Source organism: Tamandua tetradactyla, chromosome 3 (assembly GCF_023851605.1).
Source record: "Tamandua tetradactyla isolate mTamTet1 chromosome 3, mTamTet1.pri, whole genome shotgun sequence".
Taxonomy (NCBI): domain Eukaryota; kingdom Metazoa; phylum Chordata; class Mammalia; order Pilosa; family Myrmecophagidae; genus Tamandua; species Tamandua tetradactyla.
In genome coordinates this window covers 19787175-19802662 of record NC_135329.1, presented here as the reverse complement: position 1 = coordinate 19802662, position 15488 = coordinate 19787175, and the positions used below count along the sequence as shown (strand labels likewise).

The window sequence follows — 15488 nt, the reverse complement described above, 5'->3', positions numbered from 1 at the left end:
CATTAAAAATTCAGAAATGAGGAAGAAACCGATTTCTATCGGGGAAAAAGTGTTCCCTATTTAGCCCTAAATAAATAATTTTAAAAAGAGGGTGAAAACGCATTTAGAGGAATTTGTATCATATAACAAAAATACACACACACACTCATTCAAGAATAATAAAAGTAGAAAATTTTACCCAGAATTACGTCTTTTGTTCAACTACAGATGCAAGACAAGCACTATACATTAAAAGGAAATTAAGTCAGAGAAATAATATAGACTTCACCTTCTATGTGAGCGCCAATCAACTAGAAGCTGCCAGTTGAGAAGAGTTGTGAGGCGCAATCTAGACACCAAGAAAAAAATCCGACACTACTGCAGGAGAGGGACATAGAACACAAACAAGGGACACAAGAACACAAACAAGGGACACAAGAACACAAACAAGGAACAAAGAACACAAACAAGGGACACAAGAACACAAACAAGGGACAAAGAACACAAACAAGGGACATAAGAACACAAACAAGGGACACAAGAACACAAACAAGGAACACAAGAATACAAACAAGGGACACAAGAATGTCGTCTGACAAAACGTAGCCCAAGCCAACACAAAGAATACTAATATACAAATACTGCAAATAAAATGCATGATTTGCCAAGCTATTTTATTCATAAAAGACTAAAGTAAGGTAGAACAGTAGTCTCCAAACTAGGGAAGAAAATTTTAAAAGGGATGCATGGTCATGGGTAGTGTTAAGGAAATATATAGCACCTCAACCTCACTATGGGCATTTTCCTAAAACAGATCTACCTGAGAATATGTATCTATACGCCTTAAGAGTAATCGTTTTCCTCTTCACCTTTTGCAGCTGCCCTTTCCTTACTTTACAAAATGAAACAATTTGTCCCACCCATGATAAATAAAAGGGATTAAATAATTTTTGTAAAAATCTTGTCTTGTCCATACGTAAATATATCAAAGATAATGTGGTGGTCTGAAGCTACATGCATGCCAGGAAAATATGTTCTTAAAAGTAATCCATTCCTGTGAGTATGAACACATTCATTATAAGTAGGATCTTTTAATAAGGCAACTTCAGTCAAGGTGTGACTCAATCAGAATGGGTCTTAATCCTCTGACTGGAGTTCTCTGTAAGAGAATGAAATTCAGACAGAGAAAGCCACAGAAGCAAGCTGCTGAAATTAAGGAAACTCAGAAGAAAAGGGAGAGACCAGCAAATGCTGCCACATGCCCTACCATGTGACAGGAATTCAGGATCACCAGCAGCCAGCACCGGGTCATCACAGCCTTTGGGAAGAAAGCACTGCCTTGATTTGGACATTTTCTGGCTGCATGAACATAAGCCAAAAAACCTCCTTTTTAACCCACCCATTTTCCTGTTATTTGCTTTAAACAGCCTAGGAAACTAAAACAGAGGGCACAGTTGGACTTTACATGAGAAAAGTATGATTTAGCTGCTTTGGCAATAACTGGCTTATTGCCAATTAACCAATTTGGGTGTCTTCCATACACCTGAAGTTTCAAAATTTTGACAAATTATTTTATGGTTTTTTTTTTTGTTGCTGTTGTTGTTTTCGCATGGGCAGGCATCAGAAATCGAACCTGGATCTCTGGCATGGCAGGCAAGAACTCTGCCTGCTGAGCCACGGTGGCCTGCCCTTGACAAATTTAAAGCACATAAAGTCTTTTAACAAAAGTTACAAAAGTATATGGAAAATGACGTCATAATTTACCTTTCAAATAAATCAGGTCAAACAAGGAACCTCGAGGTAAAAAGTAACAAGTATGGTCAATAGTCATTCTGATGTGACTTGATAAAGACTTTTTGTATATGTTCCAAGGATTTGAGAAAATGAACAATGACCAGGTAACAAATTCTGACCCAAGTCAGATGGTTTACAATTGTGTGATTTTAACAAAATTAAAAGAGGACCTAATTGAATCAGTAGTTGATCACTAAGTTTTTTTATTTGGGGAATTCAAATATTTGTATCATCTTTTTCCACAAACTGTGTGTTATCAGGTATAAATCATTCTAGAAGAAATTTTTAACACAGAGTTCTTATAGTGATAATTTTATTTCCATATACAGCTTTATTGCAAATAAGTATCAAATAAGGATTGATAAAGTTTCAAGCATAAAACATGTTAGAATAAAACTATGAAACAGTAGACTGAAAATATAAGCATGTTGTAGCACTTATAAGTACTTCATTTCTAGTTATTACCACAAAATATTCCATTGGATGGATATACCCCATTTATGCATTCATCAATTGATGGGTGTTTGAACCATTTTTGCTTTTACTATTATAATGTTGCTATGAGCATTTGTGTACAACTTTTTGAGTAGACATACGTTTAAATTCTCTTGGGTATATAACAAGGAATGGACATGATGGGTCATGTTAATTTTCTATTTTCATCACTTTGAGGAACTGTGAAACTTTTCCATGACAACACAACATTATACAATCTCACCAGCAATATATGAGGGTTTCAATCTTTACCATCACACCTAGTGAGTATGAAGTAGTATCTCACTATGATTTTGATTAGTATTTCCTTACTGACTAATGATATTTACCATTTTTTCACTTGCTTATTGACCATTTATATATTTTTTTTAGAGAAAAGATTCATCTCTTGCCCATTCTTAGTTGGGCAATCTGTCTTTTTATTAAATTATAAGAATTCTTTATACATTCTGAATTCAGAATATATATTAGAAGCATGATTTTTTTTTTTTGGTTTTAGCCCTTACCTTTAAGTCTATGGTCTGTTTTCAGTTAATTTTTTTGTCTGGAATGTGAGGTAGTGATCCAACTTCATTTGTTTCATGTGGATATTCAGTTGTTATGGGAGAGACTACTTCCCCACTAAATAGTCTTGATACCCGTACAGAAAGTTGTTTGACCATAAATGTAATGGTTTATTTCTAGACTCTCAATTCTATTCCATTTTGACTATTACAGCTGATTATGCCAGTATAACACTGTCTTGATTACTATAGGTTTGTTCTAAGCTTTGAAATTGAGCACTCCAACTTTCTCTTTGCTTTACCTATTCGGGGCCCCTAGCAATTCCACATGAATTTCAGGATTAGGCAGTTTTTGCAAGAAGCCAACTGGGATTCTGACAGGGATTGCAATGAATCTGAACACCAGGACTTTGACAGGGACTGCAAGGAATCTGAACACCAGCTTGGGATATACTGCTGTCTTAATATTAAGTGTTACAGTCGAGGAACATGGGAGGTTTCTCCATGTAAGTCTTTTTAAATTTCTTTCAGTGATGTTCATTAGACTGCAGTGCACATATACTGCAGTGCACATATACTGCACTTCATTACATTTATTTCTAAGTATTTTATTTTTACACTATTATAAAATTCTTAATTTTCATTTTCAGACTGTTGAATGCAAGTATATAGAAATACAATCATACAACTGATGTCTGTATATTGAACTTGTTTACTATGAGTCACTGAAGTTATTAATTCTAGTAAGTTATGTATGTACGTATTCCTTTGGGTTTGCTATATTCAAAGATCATATGTGTGAATAGAGTTAATTTTACTTCCTTTCCAATTTGAATACCTTTTTTCTTGCTTGCTCTGGCCTGAACTTTCAGTCATGCTGAATGGCAGTGGTAAAGATGACACTTTCTCTTACTCCTGATCTTATAGGGAGACTTTTCCTCTTTCTACATTAAATATGTTAGCTGTGGATTTTTCAGGGATGCTCTTCTTTGGGTTAAGGAAGCTCTCCTCTATTCCTAGTTTAAGTATTTTGTTTTTTAATCATAATATGATATGGATGTGTCAAATGCATTTTTATGCATCTTCAAGACGATTACGATTTTTCTCCTTTAATCTATTAATATGATATGTTACAATGACTGATTTTATGCTGAACCACCATTGTATTCCTGGGATAACTGCCACTGGATTGTGATGTCTTTTTCATATGTTGCTGTTTTGGTTTACCTTTGTTATTTTCTACATCAGTATTCATATGGATATTAGTCTGCAGTTTTCTTTTTCTCGTGAAGACTTTGCCTGGATTTGGTATCAGAGTACTACTGGTCTCACTGAATGAGCTGAGAAGTAGCCTTTTTTGGGGAAGAGTTTGAGAAGGATTGGAGTTAAGACTTCTTTAAACTCTTGGTACAATTCACTAGTGACACCAACTGGTCTTAGCCTTTTCATTGTGGTAAGTCTTTTGGTTAACAATTCAATTATCTTTACTTATCTATTCATGTTTAATGATATGTTTTTTTTTCTCTGATTCAGTTTCAGCAATTTGTCTTTCTAGAAACTTGCCCATTTCATACAGCTTATATAATTTGTTGACATAAAGTTATTCAGTATATTCTCTTATTATTCTTTTTATTTATATAAGATCAGTAGAAGTGTTCCCTTCTTTCATTACTGATTTTAGTAACTTGAGTCTTCTCTTTTTCTTGGTCAAACTAAAGGATTGGCAGTTTTTTTCTTCTCGAAGAACCAGCTTTTGGTTTCATTGATTTTCTTTTATTTCTGCTTTCTTCTTTCATCTTTCCTTCAGCTTGCCTTGAATTTAGTTTTCTCTTTATTTTGCTTTCTTACAGTATCAGTTTAGGTCACTGGTTTGAGCTCGTCCTTCCTTAATATAGGCATTTACAGCAACAAATTTCCCATTTAGCACAGCTTTAGCTGCATTCCATATATTTTCTCATAACTGCATTTTCACTTCCAATTGTCTTAAAAGTATTTTTACCTTCCTTTATGATTTCTTCTTTCTCCCTAAAATTCTACACCAGGGGGTTTTTAGCCCCAACTTTAAAGCTAGTCTCTAAAATGGATATAATATATAATACTTATAAAATATATAATTGCCATATTTTCAAATATATTTTATCTCAATAAAGAAGAAAGAGCTGTTTTCTCCATTTTTCATTTAAAGATACATGAAATGCCTTTTAGAAGGAAATTCTTTGATGAATATATATTTCAGGAACAATTAACCTGATTGTGTTTTTAGTATCTTCCCATTCAGAATAAGTAAAGGGATCATACTCAATATTACTTTACTATTTTGGGGGGAGGACATGTCAAAAACATAGAAGGTTTCATGATCTAAGGGCAATAGCTAAAATAGATAAATTTTGTAGATTCCTATAAAGGATCAGATCATTAACATTTTAGCCTCTGCAGGCCATGTGGTTTCTGTTGCAGCTACTCAACACTGGCATTGGCAATGTGAGGCACGTTGTTTTTTTTTTTTTAAAGGTGGGTCTGTGTTCTTAATAAAACCATATTTTAAAAAACAGGTAGTGAACAGGATTTTGCCTGAGTGTGATGCCTTGATAACCCCCAATCTAAAAGAAAACTGGAAGTGAACTGGGCATTGGTATTGAAGTACTGTCATGTGCATGCCAACAAGTGAGGCTTCCTGATAATATATTCTGTTCTCTAACTTCAGATTTTCCCTTTGTTAAACTGAAGATATTTTCTACACCCCGGTGAGAATCAGTTCCCAACTTTAGTGGCAGTAATGTGAGCAAAGGGAAAGTTAAAATGGAGCTTACATTCTTAGCAAGGGCTAGAAACCACAATAGCTCTAGACCAAAACTAAAAATAAGCGTGACCTACTCTTTGCTCTGAGCATGGTTTCCATGATGATTAGGGAAACTGAAACCTTCCATAAGGCTCCAACCAAGGCCCAATCTAAACTCAGTACAGAGGAAGAGCCACTAAGGGCCAGTTGCCTCAAATACTGGCTAGGAAAGCAAACCACAGCACATACCCTGATCCAGAAATCTAGGCAAAATGATTCTCGATTTTCTCATTTTTAATAGTGTAAGGTCTGGAAGCATTGTGAAAAATCATGCTTTCGGAGAAACTAAAAGCTCTTATTATCCAGTAGCAAAATCTGGCCTTGTACATCTTGGAATATTAAAAAACACAGAAGGCATACCCTCCCACATGACAATTCCACCTCCTCCAACATGTTACGATAAATGGTGAAAAAGCATACTACCGATTTGGTAATTACTTCAGTTCTATAACTCTGCTGAAAGCTTCTATTTTGCTTTTGTTTTATATGCTTTTCTATCAAATAAGTTTGTGTTTTGCTGCCCTCAGGTGTCCATTTCTTTATAGGCTTGATAAGTGGGAAGAGCAGAATCCGTTGTAAGTTTCCAAACTGATCAGGATTAGATCAAATCAGGAAACTAGCACCGAGATGTTGAAAATGCTGTTCCATAAATCCCACAGAGCTAAGTGTTAAAAGTTCAACCTCTAGGAATATCTGAAACATTACTAGGATTTTTTCTCCACCTCTAGTGTAATCATCACTATTGAAAAGGACCAGGAAGTGGTATAAAGGAAAAAAAAAAATTGGGGAATTAACAACACAACCCTCAGTAGCTCTAGTATTTCATTCAGGATATTCATGAGATCAAGCCTATTTTTATACAAGAAACATTATTTCCTGTTTTCACTCTCATACTTTCCCAAGTATACGGTAATGCTTTCTGGAAGCTATTCGAATTGTAACATGTCGTAGCAGACTAAATTCAGAAGCAGGTATGAGAAGCCAGCCAGCTGCCTTCCATTAAGCCAAACATTGAAGATAATTGTCAAAATTTAAATTGTTAATATTTTCCCTAAGAATTTTTGCTGTGGAAAATATTTTGTTCAAAACAACCATTATTTAAAAATTTTACCAGTTTTGATTTTTAAGATGGTAAACTTTTTTTGCTTGGGCAGGCACCGAGAATCAAACCTGGGTCTCCAGCAAGGCAGGCAAGAACTCTGCCACTGCACCACCATAGCCCACCCAATATGGTAAATTTTTAATATAGTATTTACTAAATTAACCCATGTGTAACTCATGTAAACAAAAGCTCTTTGAGGTCTTTAACGCTTTTAAACATATAAAGGATGGTGAGGCAAAAATGTTTGAGAACTACTATAAATGATTCTAGCAGTACTTTATAGAATGTATTTCCTCTAAACTATGAGAGGATAAAAGACAAGACACAGATCTCATTATCAAATTACAAAGTGACCAACATCTACTATTTACTTGTCACAAAAGGACAGACGCTACATTAAACAATAGGATTAGTGATAAGAGTGAGAGGCTTCAGTCCCCCTCCTTCTCACTCCTTTCTCCTCATAGGCCTTGCCAGCACTAAGGAAAAGCAAAACTGATTTAGTAGTTTCACCTGCCTTCCTTTATCACCTTTGACTAATGAGTAGGGCAACTGTCAAAGGCTCATAATAAGGGCCTACAGCTAATAAATAAATTAGATAAACAGAGGTCCCTAAAGGAACCCGCTGTCTCCATGATAAGGCTACCTGTGAAATATTTTCCATATATAAACCCTGTTTCAAGGAAATGACAACTAGAATGGGAAGGAGGGAGGAAAGGAAGCTTTCTTTGAGGGGTCATGGAATCCTCTTAGGTAGCAATCTACCAGAGCATGATTAAAGTGTTGATATACTTAAATAGAACTCATCTATCATGCACATGAGGATTCCTATTAAAATTTAGGCATATACTGATTGGACAATGAATTGTATTCTAAAGGTCATTCTAAAATGTAATTAAAAATTGAAATCATGCTTTTTTTTCCCCTATAAAACATCTCTACAGGTGATCGATCGTTAGGTTCCCAGGCTATCCTATAAGTGCTATCCTGTAAGAAATAGTAGCAGCAAAATGGAAGTCCATGTCCCACCAGAAACCCTTGGCCATTCTGAGGTCTAGGCCTGATGCTTTTGAACTTCCAGTATCACCGAACCCCTCCTACTCCAAGCAGAGAGGTACAGCACCAAGAGACGGGAGCCTAGTGAGTCACTGCGGCTGGGTGGCTGTTCCAGTCAGGCTAAAAGAAACACTTGGTACTAAAGGAGGTGAAGAGGAGGACTTCAAAGGAAGGAGGCAGTGATGGCTTAAAAGAAATTAAGACCAAGGCTGGAATCTACAAAAGCAGTAAGGGACAGCTTTTATAGCAGAGAGCACTGAGGATGTGGGGCAGTACAGACAGAAAGAGGTACCTACAGAGAAGAAAACTATATAGGAGGAAGGGAGAGCAATTGACAAAATGTACTTAAGGCAGCTGCCAGTTAACAATATTGATAATCACAGATATACAGAGATTTACTAAGGATATTATATATATTTTGGGTATTTATCAATCTCATGGAAGCTTGTGGTGCTTTTAGAGGTAGAAATAAAATAGGACAATATGAAGAAAAGCATTTCAATTATATAATGATATTTTAATAGTCATTGTGCACTTTTGATACAATTCTAAATTCCAAGAGAGCTAATCCAAGAATTAGAAATTCAAAATTACCAATCCAATATACAGGTTGAAAAAAATAACAATTTCCTACGTTATTCCTATTTCAAGCTGAACGCCTACCTTTTTAATATTTTGTTATAAAACCTATGCTTTATCCCTCGATCTCTTCTGTCTGCCGACCAGTACGGTATATAGCCCTGGTTTTAACCCTTATCAAATCATAACCCAGTTAGGGGGCTGGGAGTGAGGTAGGTTCTGCCTGATACATTAAACTCTGACCACGGAGGATGAGGATTCAGGGCTTCCTGAGGGCAAAGTGCCAGCAGGAGGGGCAGCCTGAGAAGAGGCAAACCCACCATTTATGCCCACTGCACACACACACAGGTGGGCTGGGTAGAAACCCAGGACACAATGTTAGAAGGTGGCTTTTGGTACAAACTCTTGATCAACATTAACACCCTGGCAACTTGCTCTGACACTGGCCTGACTCTGGCCAATCACTGAACTGCCTCGTGACTTCCTAGTTGTGAACTTGGCCAGCAGACCATGCTCTGATCTAACGCTCCATCACAACACTATTCCAGATCTAAAGTTGCCTACCACCTCAGAGGAACATCCCTTGCCAGAAGTGCCTGCCTCTACCGTCCTGCCCCTGCCACCTCTCTCCAGCTTCGAGTGGCAATCCTGCCTGATGGCTGAAGCCTGACTAACAATTGAAGGACCAGGGTTGCAATCAGACCACATCTGAAGATCATTCCAAAAAGGAATAGGTTTGAATTTATTGCAACAGCTCAAGTATTTTTATTCATACCATTTCTAGCAAAATGCAGAGATTTTTTTCCCAACTCTTTCCTTGTTAGTTCAAGCAATTGAACTACTCTGTACAACTTAGTTCTAATACAACGAAAGAATTCAGGTAAACTCGAGAGTTTGTCTTAATGGAAATTTATCAGAACAAAGTATAATTTGCATATACAGTTCATAGATATAGAGGCACTTTAAAAACAAATTTGCCATGCGAATGCAATTTTAATTATTTAATCTAAGACTCAACCACACCCAGATAAGCACAAACAAGCTGATACTACTGCTAAGATGATGATTCATTTTTTAAAAAGCAGGTGCTGAAGGGCATCACCAATACAATTCAAATGAAATGATTACGTCTAAGCTATTTTCTCCCAGAAATACTGTATATAATTCAAATTGTCTTTCCTAGTCCAATTAGAGAACTATTAAATATAATCCAATGTATAATTAAAATACATCCCCAGTGCTTTTCCACATCAGCACCTCAGTTACCTGCTAACATTTCTTCAGTGAAATCTGACTAGAAGTCAGCCTAGCCCATACCACCGCAGATGAGATTTAACTTCCATAAAAAGGTCTCATTCATTTCTAATCCTTACCAAATGGCATAAAACTTGAATGCAGTAGGCACACAACTAAGTGCCTGTTGAATGAGAGAGTAAATTAGAACCAGAAAGATGAAAAAACATTCCAACATATAACACTGAGCTATGTATTAGAAGTGTTTATTAGTAAACATTCCATCATTTTATTAGTAAGATTAGCCAGCCAAACAAAGACCCATACCAATGCATTTCTGACTCATCATTCCTTAAAAGAAACCCACGTGAAAGAGTCACAAAGGACAGCCAAAAAAGAAGTTACTCTTCCAAGTTAGCTCTCCTCTAGACCCACTGAAAGCATGAAAAGCTGGACTCAGCACAGCTGAAGAAAGTCATGCCATTGTATGCTATTACGAAACAATGGTAAGGAAGAAAAAGGAAAATGGTTTATTAGTTCACTCCCCAAGAAGATTATTCTGGCATTGCACAAAGTAATAGGAGGTAATGGGCTTACAGTATAGTAATAAGGGGAAAGTGAAAAGGAGCAGACAAATAACTCACTTTAACTTCTGAATGATTCAACTTCATAGGGACCGTACTAATAAGTCAAAGCAGACACTATAACATAAATCAGGCAATCATGATGCAAGAGAAATTGCGTTAAGAATTATGCATTAAAACTTACCACCTACGAGGAAATTTATTTAAAAAACGAATCCAAAAGAAGAAGATAAGAGAAACATATTTTCATGTGGTTAGTCTTCATGACAGTTACTATACGTTGGACAGACTTGTAATAGCATGCATTGTAAATAACTCTAATATTTAAACTGAGCAGACACTAAGCACAAAACATTTTTTAAAACAAGGCAGAATAATCAAAAGAAGTATTGGGTTTGTGCACACTTTCCCAAAAATTGTAGCTGTTTTCAGTTGTGTATATTTAAGATAAAAGGTCTACATGGAAGGCTACTTGGGCAAAGTGCTTAGCACATTTGCTTTTTTGCTGCGCTCCTGTTAAAGTCATAAGTTCAAGTACAGAAAAAAAAAGTGGATAATCCACTCTGCTGACTTTCAAGATTATTATATTATTCAGCTCTCAGGAATGTTGCAGAGTGGTTGTCCAATTCATGAGAACTGACATACTCATTAGGTGGAATATTTGGATAAGAACCCAACATTGCTAATCTAATATAGAAACTCCCCTCTTAATTTGCAGAAAGAATAAAGCAGGGCCCATGGAAATAATTAGGGAAATGGTGAAACTGGAGGAAAGTGAATGATGGTTTGTTGTTGTTCTTTCCTAAACTAGTAATCCCTGCAAAGGGGCTGGTCTGGCCAAAGTATTAAATAAAACATGAGATTTCATTATTTAAAAAAAAGACAAAGCAGAAACCTAATCACAAAAAGCATGATCTTCAAGATGACAGATTTACTGTTATTGATAAATTTCTTCCTCTTGTATCAATTTTGCCACTGTAGCAACCAATTGTTAATTATCTATAAGTAATAGAGCTCAATATTAAAATGGTCATTGATATAAACTCTCTCTTCCATCCTAGTTGCACAAAAAGTGTGATGCTTCATCTAATCTCATTACTGTTCCTCAAAAGCAGTCTGAAGATGGGGCACCAACAAATGGCTGATATCTGTGGCACCAGGGTACAGAAGTGTATAGATCAAGCAGATTCAGTTATTGGAATAAAATATAAAACTTCACACTTATTTACTATCATGCTTCAAATTTTCTGTGACTCATATACATACATGACAATTCATATACATATATAAATTTATCTCTATACAGAATGATATAAAATGTTAAAGTCATATTAGCTGTTTTAAAAAGCAATCCAGGATTTAATAGAAAGAAACCCCAAATATTTAAAAACCTCCATAGACGTCCTAGGAGATCGTCACCCCTTAAATAGGAATGGAACTATGCTACCGAAATCTTTTTTTTTTGTCATTATGCATTTTCTCAATCAACTGATGCCAACTGCACAGCTACTATTTGTTGATTGTGGTACCCTCAAAATATCTATGTGAAGAGGATTCCTTATATTCAAAAGTGTTGTGAATCCATGCTGGATCAATACTATATGAACAAGCATAATTGAAGCTTTCTCCTTCAGTCTGAAAGTGAACTACTAAAACAGTGTCATTTCCCCTAATATGGATAGCTCAAGTGAATGCTAAAATTCCACTTCTTCTTAGGTAAACATTTATATACAATTATAAATTTAGGAAGTCCATTTTCTATTCTAAATATAAGACTACAAAAAGGTGCTTTTGTTTTTCAACTAATAAAAGACCAGGGAAGCTGAGGAGTATAGAAAAGACCAAGTTCTTAGATGTGCTACTGTATTTAGTGAAAACACAGTTGACATTCTAAGATCTAATTTATATGCTCTTTCATCAACCATAATACTTAACCAAAAAAACAAAAGAAAATAAATAAGTAAAAATAAAAGCTCTGTCTCTGCCATCTAGTGGAGAAAGAAAATACAGAACACACATGCAGATAAAACAACTAGTCTTCTAGACAATAGGGCACCCACTTCAAATTACATTCTGCAAGAGATTTATGGTGATCTACCTGTCATGGAAATAACGTAGAGAATGAGAAAGAGACAGGGAAAAAATATGTACAGACATAAAAGCAAAGATAAATCCAAGACACTTTTGGATTTCTAAAATCCAAAGAAGAAGAGAGCTTCCAAAGTCTACACTTACATGGCCATGTAGATCTGTGTTGAGAAGCATCATTGCACAGGTGAGGCAATGGACTCCATCTAAAGAGACAGAGGGACAGAAAGCATTACTTACTATATCCTGTTGCATTAATAGACACATCCTCTCTTTTTATCATCATTTAAAAAATGTACATTAAGAATTTGTGGAGGGCAGGCCATGGTGGCTCAGCAGGAAGAGTTCTCACATGCCATACCAGAGACCTGGGTTCAATTCCAGGTGCCTGCCCATGTTAAAAAAAAAAAAAAAAAAAAAAAAGAACTTGGGGAAACAATAAACTATGCTAATTTATAATGATAAATTATAAGGACCTCAATGCACAGAGTTGGACTCAAGAGAAGAAAAAGTAAATTGTCCTCCAGAATTTGGACAACTTGACAGTACACATCAGATGTTTGGAAACAGCATCCCTCGATGCAGCAAACACACTTCCAGGGCTTCACGCTAAGGAAATAATTAAGGATCTATCCAAAATAAAAGGTAACCCACAGAAGCATTGCTCTGGATCCTCCAAGGCAGATCTGTTAAGCTGTAGTCATTAAATGTCCAAGTACGCATGATAAAATGGGAAGATATTTCATATGAAATGCAGATTATATACAGTATGATTCCATTTAAATAAATATGTATATGTATACATATATACACACGTATATGTATACATATATACACACGTATATGTATACATATATACACATCTAGAAGAGTATATGCCAAAATGCTAAAAGACTTTTCAGTTCTGAGATTATAATTTATATTTTTATCTTTTTATTTATATTTGAATTTTCTGTAGTTTTCTATGTGGCAATGAATACAGTTATTTAGTACTATAGCTTTTTATTTTCTGGGAGTAAAGTAAGTTGAGAAAGAAGCAAAAACTAAGGAAAACCAAGAACAGAGTCTTCTATTTACCTTCAGTTGTTATCTCTCTTGTTAAAAATATACCAGTAGGACCGGTTCTCCTCTTTCATGTTATTCTTTAAAGGCAACATTTAAACTGGATGTTTTGTTCATTATAATATGGATCAGAAAGGAAAATATTGAAATAATCTGCTAAAATTAAAAAATCAAAAATTCAGGGGGAAAAAGTTGTCCAACCAGACAGTTATCCTACATGTATATGGAAACATCATTCTTTTCCCCTTATTTTATGAAAATAAAAAAAGCATGAAGTTGGGCTTCTTATTTCTAAACCTCAAAATTGGTTCTCCTATTCTCTCCTCATCAATCCTCAATTCAAGTTTGGAGACAGCAGCAACTCTGCATGCAGTAAAAATCTTCTATCTGCAAGTATATTTATTGCAGTTCCATTTTGATTATCACAAATTCTAAATTAATTTAAAACAAATTCAAAAACATTTATTAAACTTAACAGCCAACTCACAAACATCCTTATTAAAAGTCAACTGCATATAAACCTACATTTCTTATTTTACTCAAGAAGGTCAACATTTTCCTTAGATTTGAAGAAAGATTCTATAAAAGTCTCTCTTCTATCCTTTTCATCTCCAGTCAATGCTGAAAGTGAGAGAGCGAATAACTGGTCCAAATATAGTCAAAGAAAGGAAGAAAAGCAAGCTACTAGTTTACAGATAGGAATGTGATCTTAATGGATGCTGAATTAAACATAGCCATACTTATCCCTGTGTTATCTTAATATCCCTGTGATATCTTAATATCTGCTCACAGTAATTTATTCTAGAATTTGTAAGTTTACGAAAGATTCCCCAGTTCTAAGTGAATGTGCCTGACTTCAAACCCTGAAAGCTTGGCTTTATTGCAGGAATTGAAATCAATGTTCATACAGTAGATTAACACAAATAATTTAAAGCTGCTTTGTAGAACTAGTGTAATAAACATAAAATCATAAAGGAAAGTCAGTGGTTATTGTTGTTATATTAAATATCAAACAAAAGTGCAAGAGACATACAAAGCTCCAATGAGATTTGTAAAAGTTACCGAAACCACAAAATTAAGCATTCATGCATTTTCATTGAGTTTAGAGATCAGAGGTATAGAAAAGAATATTGAAAATTGGCATTTTACTTATTACATTGACTTTGCACATAAACTCTAGAATGACAAAGCATAAGCAATTTAAAGTGTACTGTCATACTATGGAATTGGAAAATACAGAAAAATAAAAGAATAGCATGAAGTCATTACATATGTTTTCAAAGAATATTTAATACATTAAAGATGGGAAAATACTCAGTGAAAGGGAAAGATAGGAAACAAAACTGATTCCAATTTGACACTAAAACATTGTGTAAATAGACTAGAAGGGAGCACAAACTGTTAATAGGTATCTCTAAGTAATTGGAGGTACCTACATGATTTTCATTTTTAAAATAATTTTCTATATTTCTCAGGTTTTCCATAATAAACATGTATCTTTTACAAGAAAATTAGCCATTATCATACATAAGAAATCCAAACATTTCCATCAGATTACCTTGTGAAGAAATGGTATCTGGGTTACAATAAAAATATCTTTTGGAGAAGTGTATTAAAACTCTCTCTCGTTCTTGAGTTTCTCCCACAAGAGAAAATGCCTTAAAGAAATACCTAAAAAAAATTAATGGGAAAAATAAATTTTAGAAGTGTTATTACAGTCTTTATGTTTGATGTAGGTAATTTATGTAAACATAGGAATTAAGTATTCAAAAACTCTACATTTCCAAACAAGAAAATTAAGAGAACTACATTTTAGCCAATATAAATTAATGCCAATTAGATAAAAATTTATATTGACATTTAAACTCAATAAAATGCTAATATAAGTGATGACAAGGTAATGTCTTAGCCAATACATCAAAAAAGCCTTGGGAAGGCAGGTAATTTCCCCATTTTAACTAAGCATCAATAGCCAATACAACAACAACAAAAAAAACCACCCAGGGATAAATCCCAAAGAACATGTAAATCAGAACACATAATCATGCAAGTTACATTTTAGTATCAGGATTCTTTTGTCATTTTGTTACCTTATGGTAACCCCCCACTGGGCCATTATTAAAATTACAATTACATCATCTTCTTGTACAGAATTCTGTTCATTTTACTTTGCC

General features: G+C 34.8%; 1 protein-coding gene across 13 annotated transcripts in view; it reads right to left on the bottom strand.

Moving 5' to 3' along the window:
• Positions 1 to 15488, bottom strand: part of PSD3 (pleckstrin and Sec7 domain containing 3) — a 661802-nt gene that overhangs the window by 217929 nt on the left and 428385 nt on the right. For all 13 annotated transcript variants that reach the window (XR_013172375.1, XM_077152669.1, XM_077152668.1 and 10 more), the window contains 2 exons: positions 14873 to 14985; positions 12400 to 12458 (listed from right to left, as the gene is read on the bottom strand). Coding sequence is in view for 12 of the 13 variants with exons in the window: in XM_077152669.1 (XP_077008784.1) it covers positions 12400 to 12458; positions 14873 to 14985 (172 nt within the window). In the remaining variant the exon portion in view is untranslated. The remainder of the gene's footprint in view (positions 1 to 12399; positions 12459 to 14872; positions 14986 to 15488) is intronic.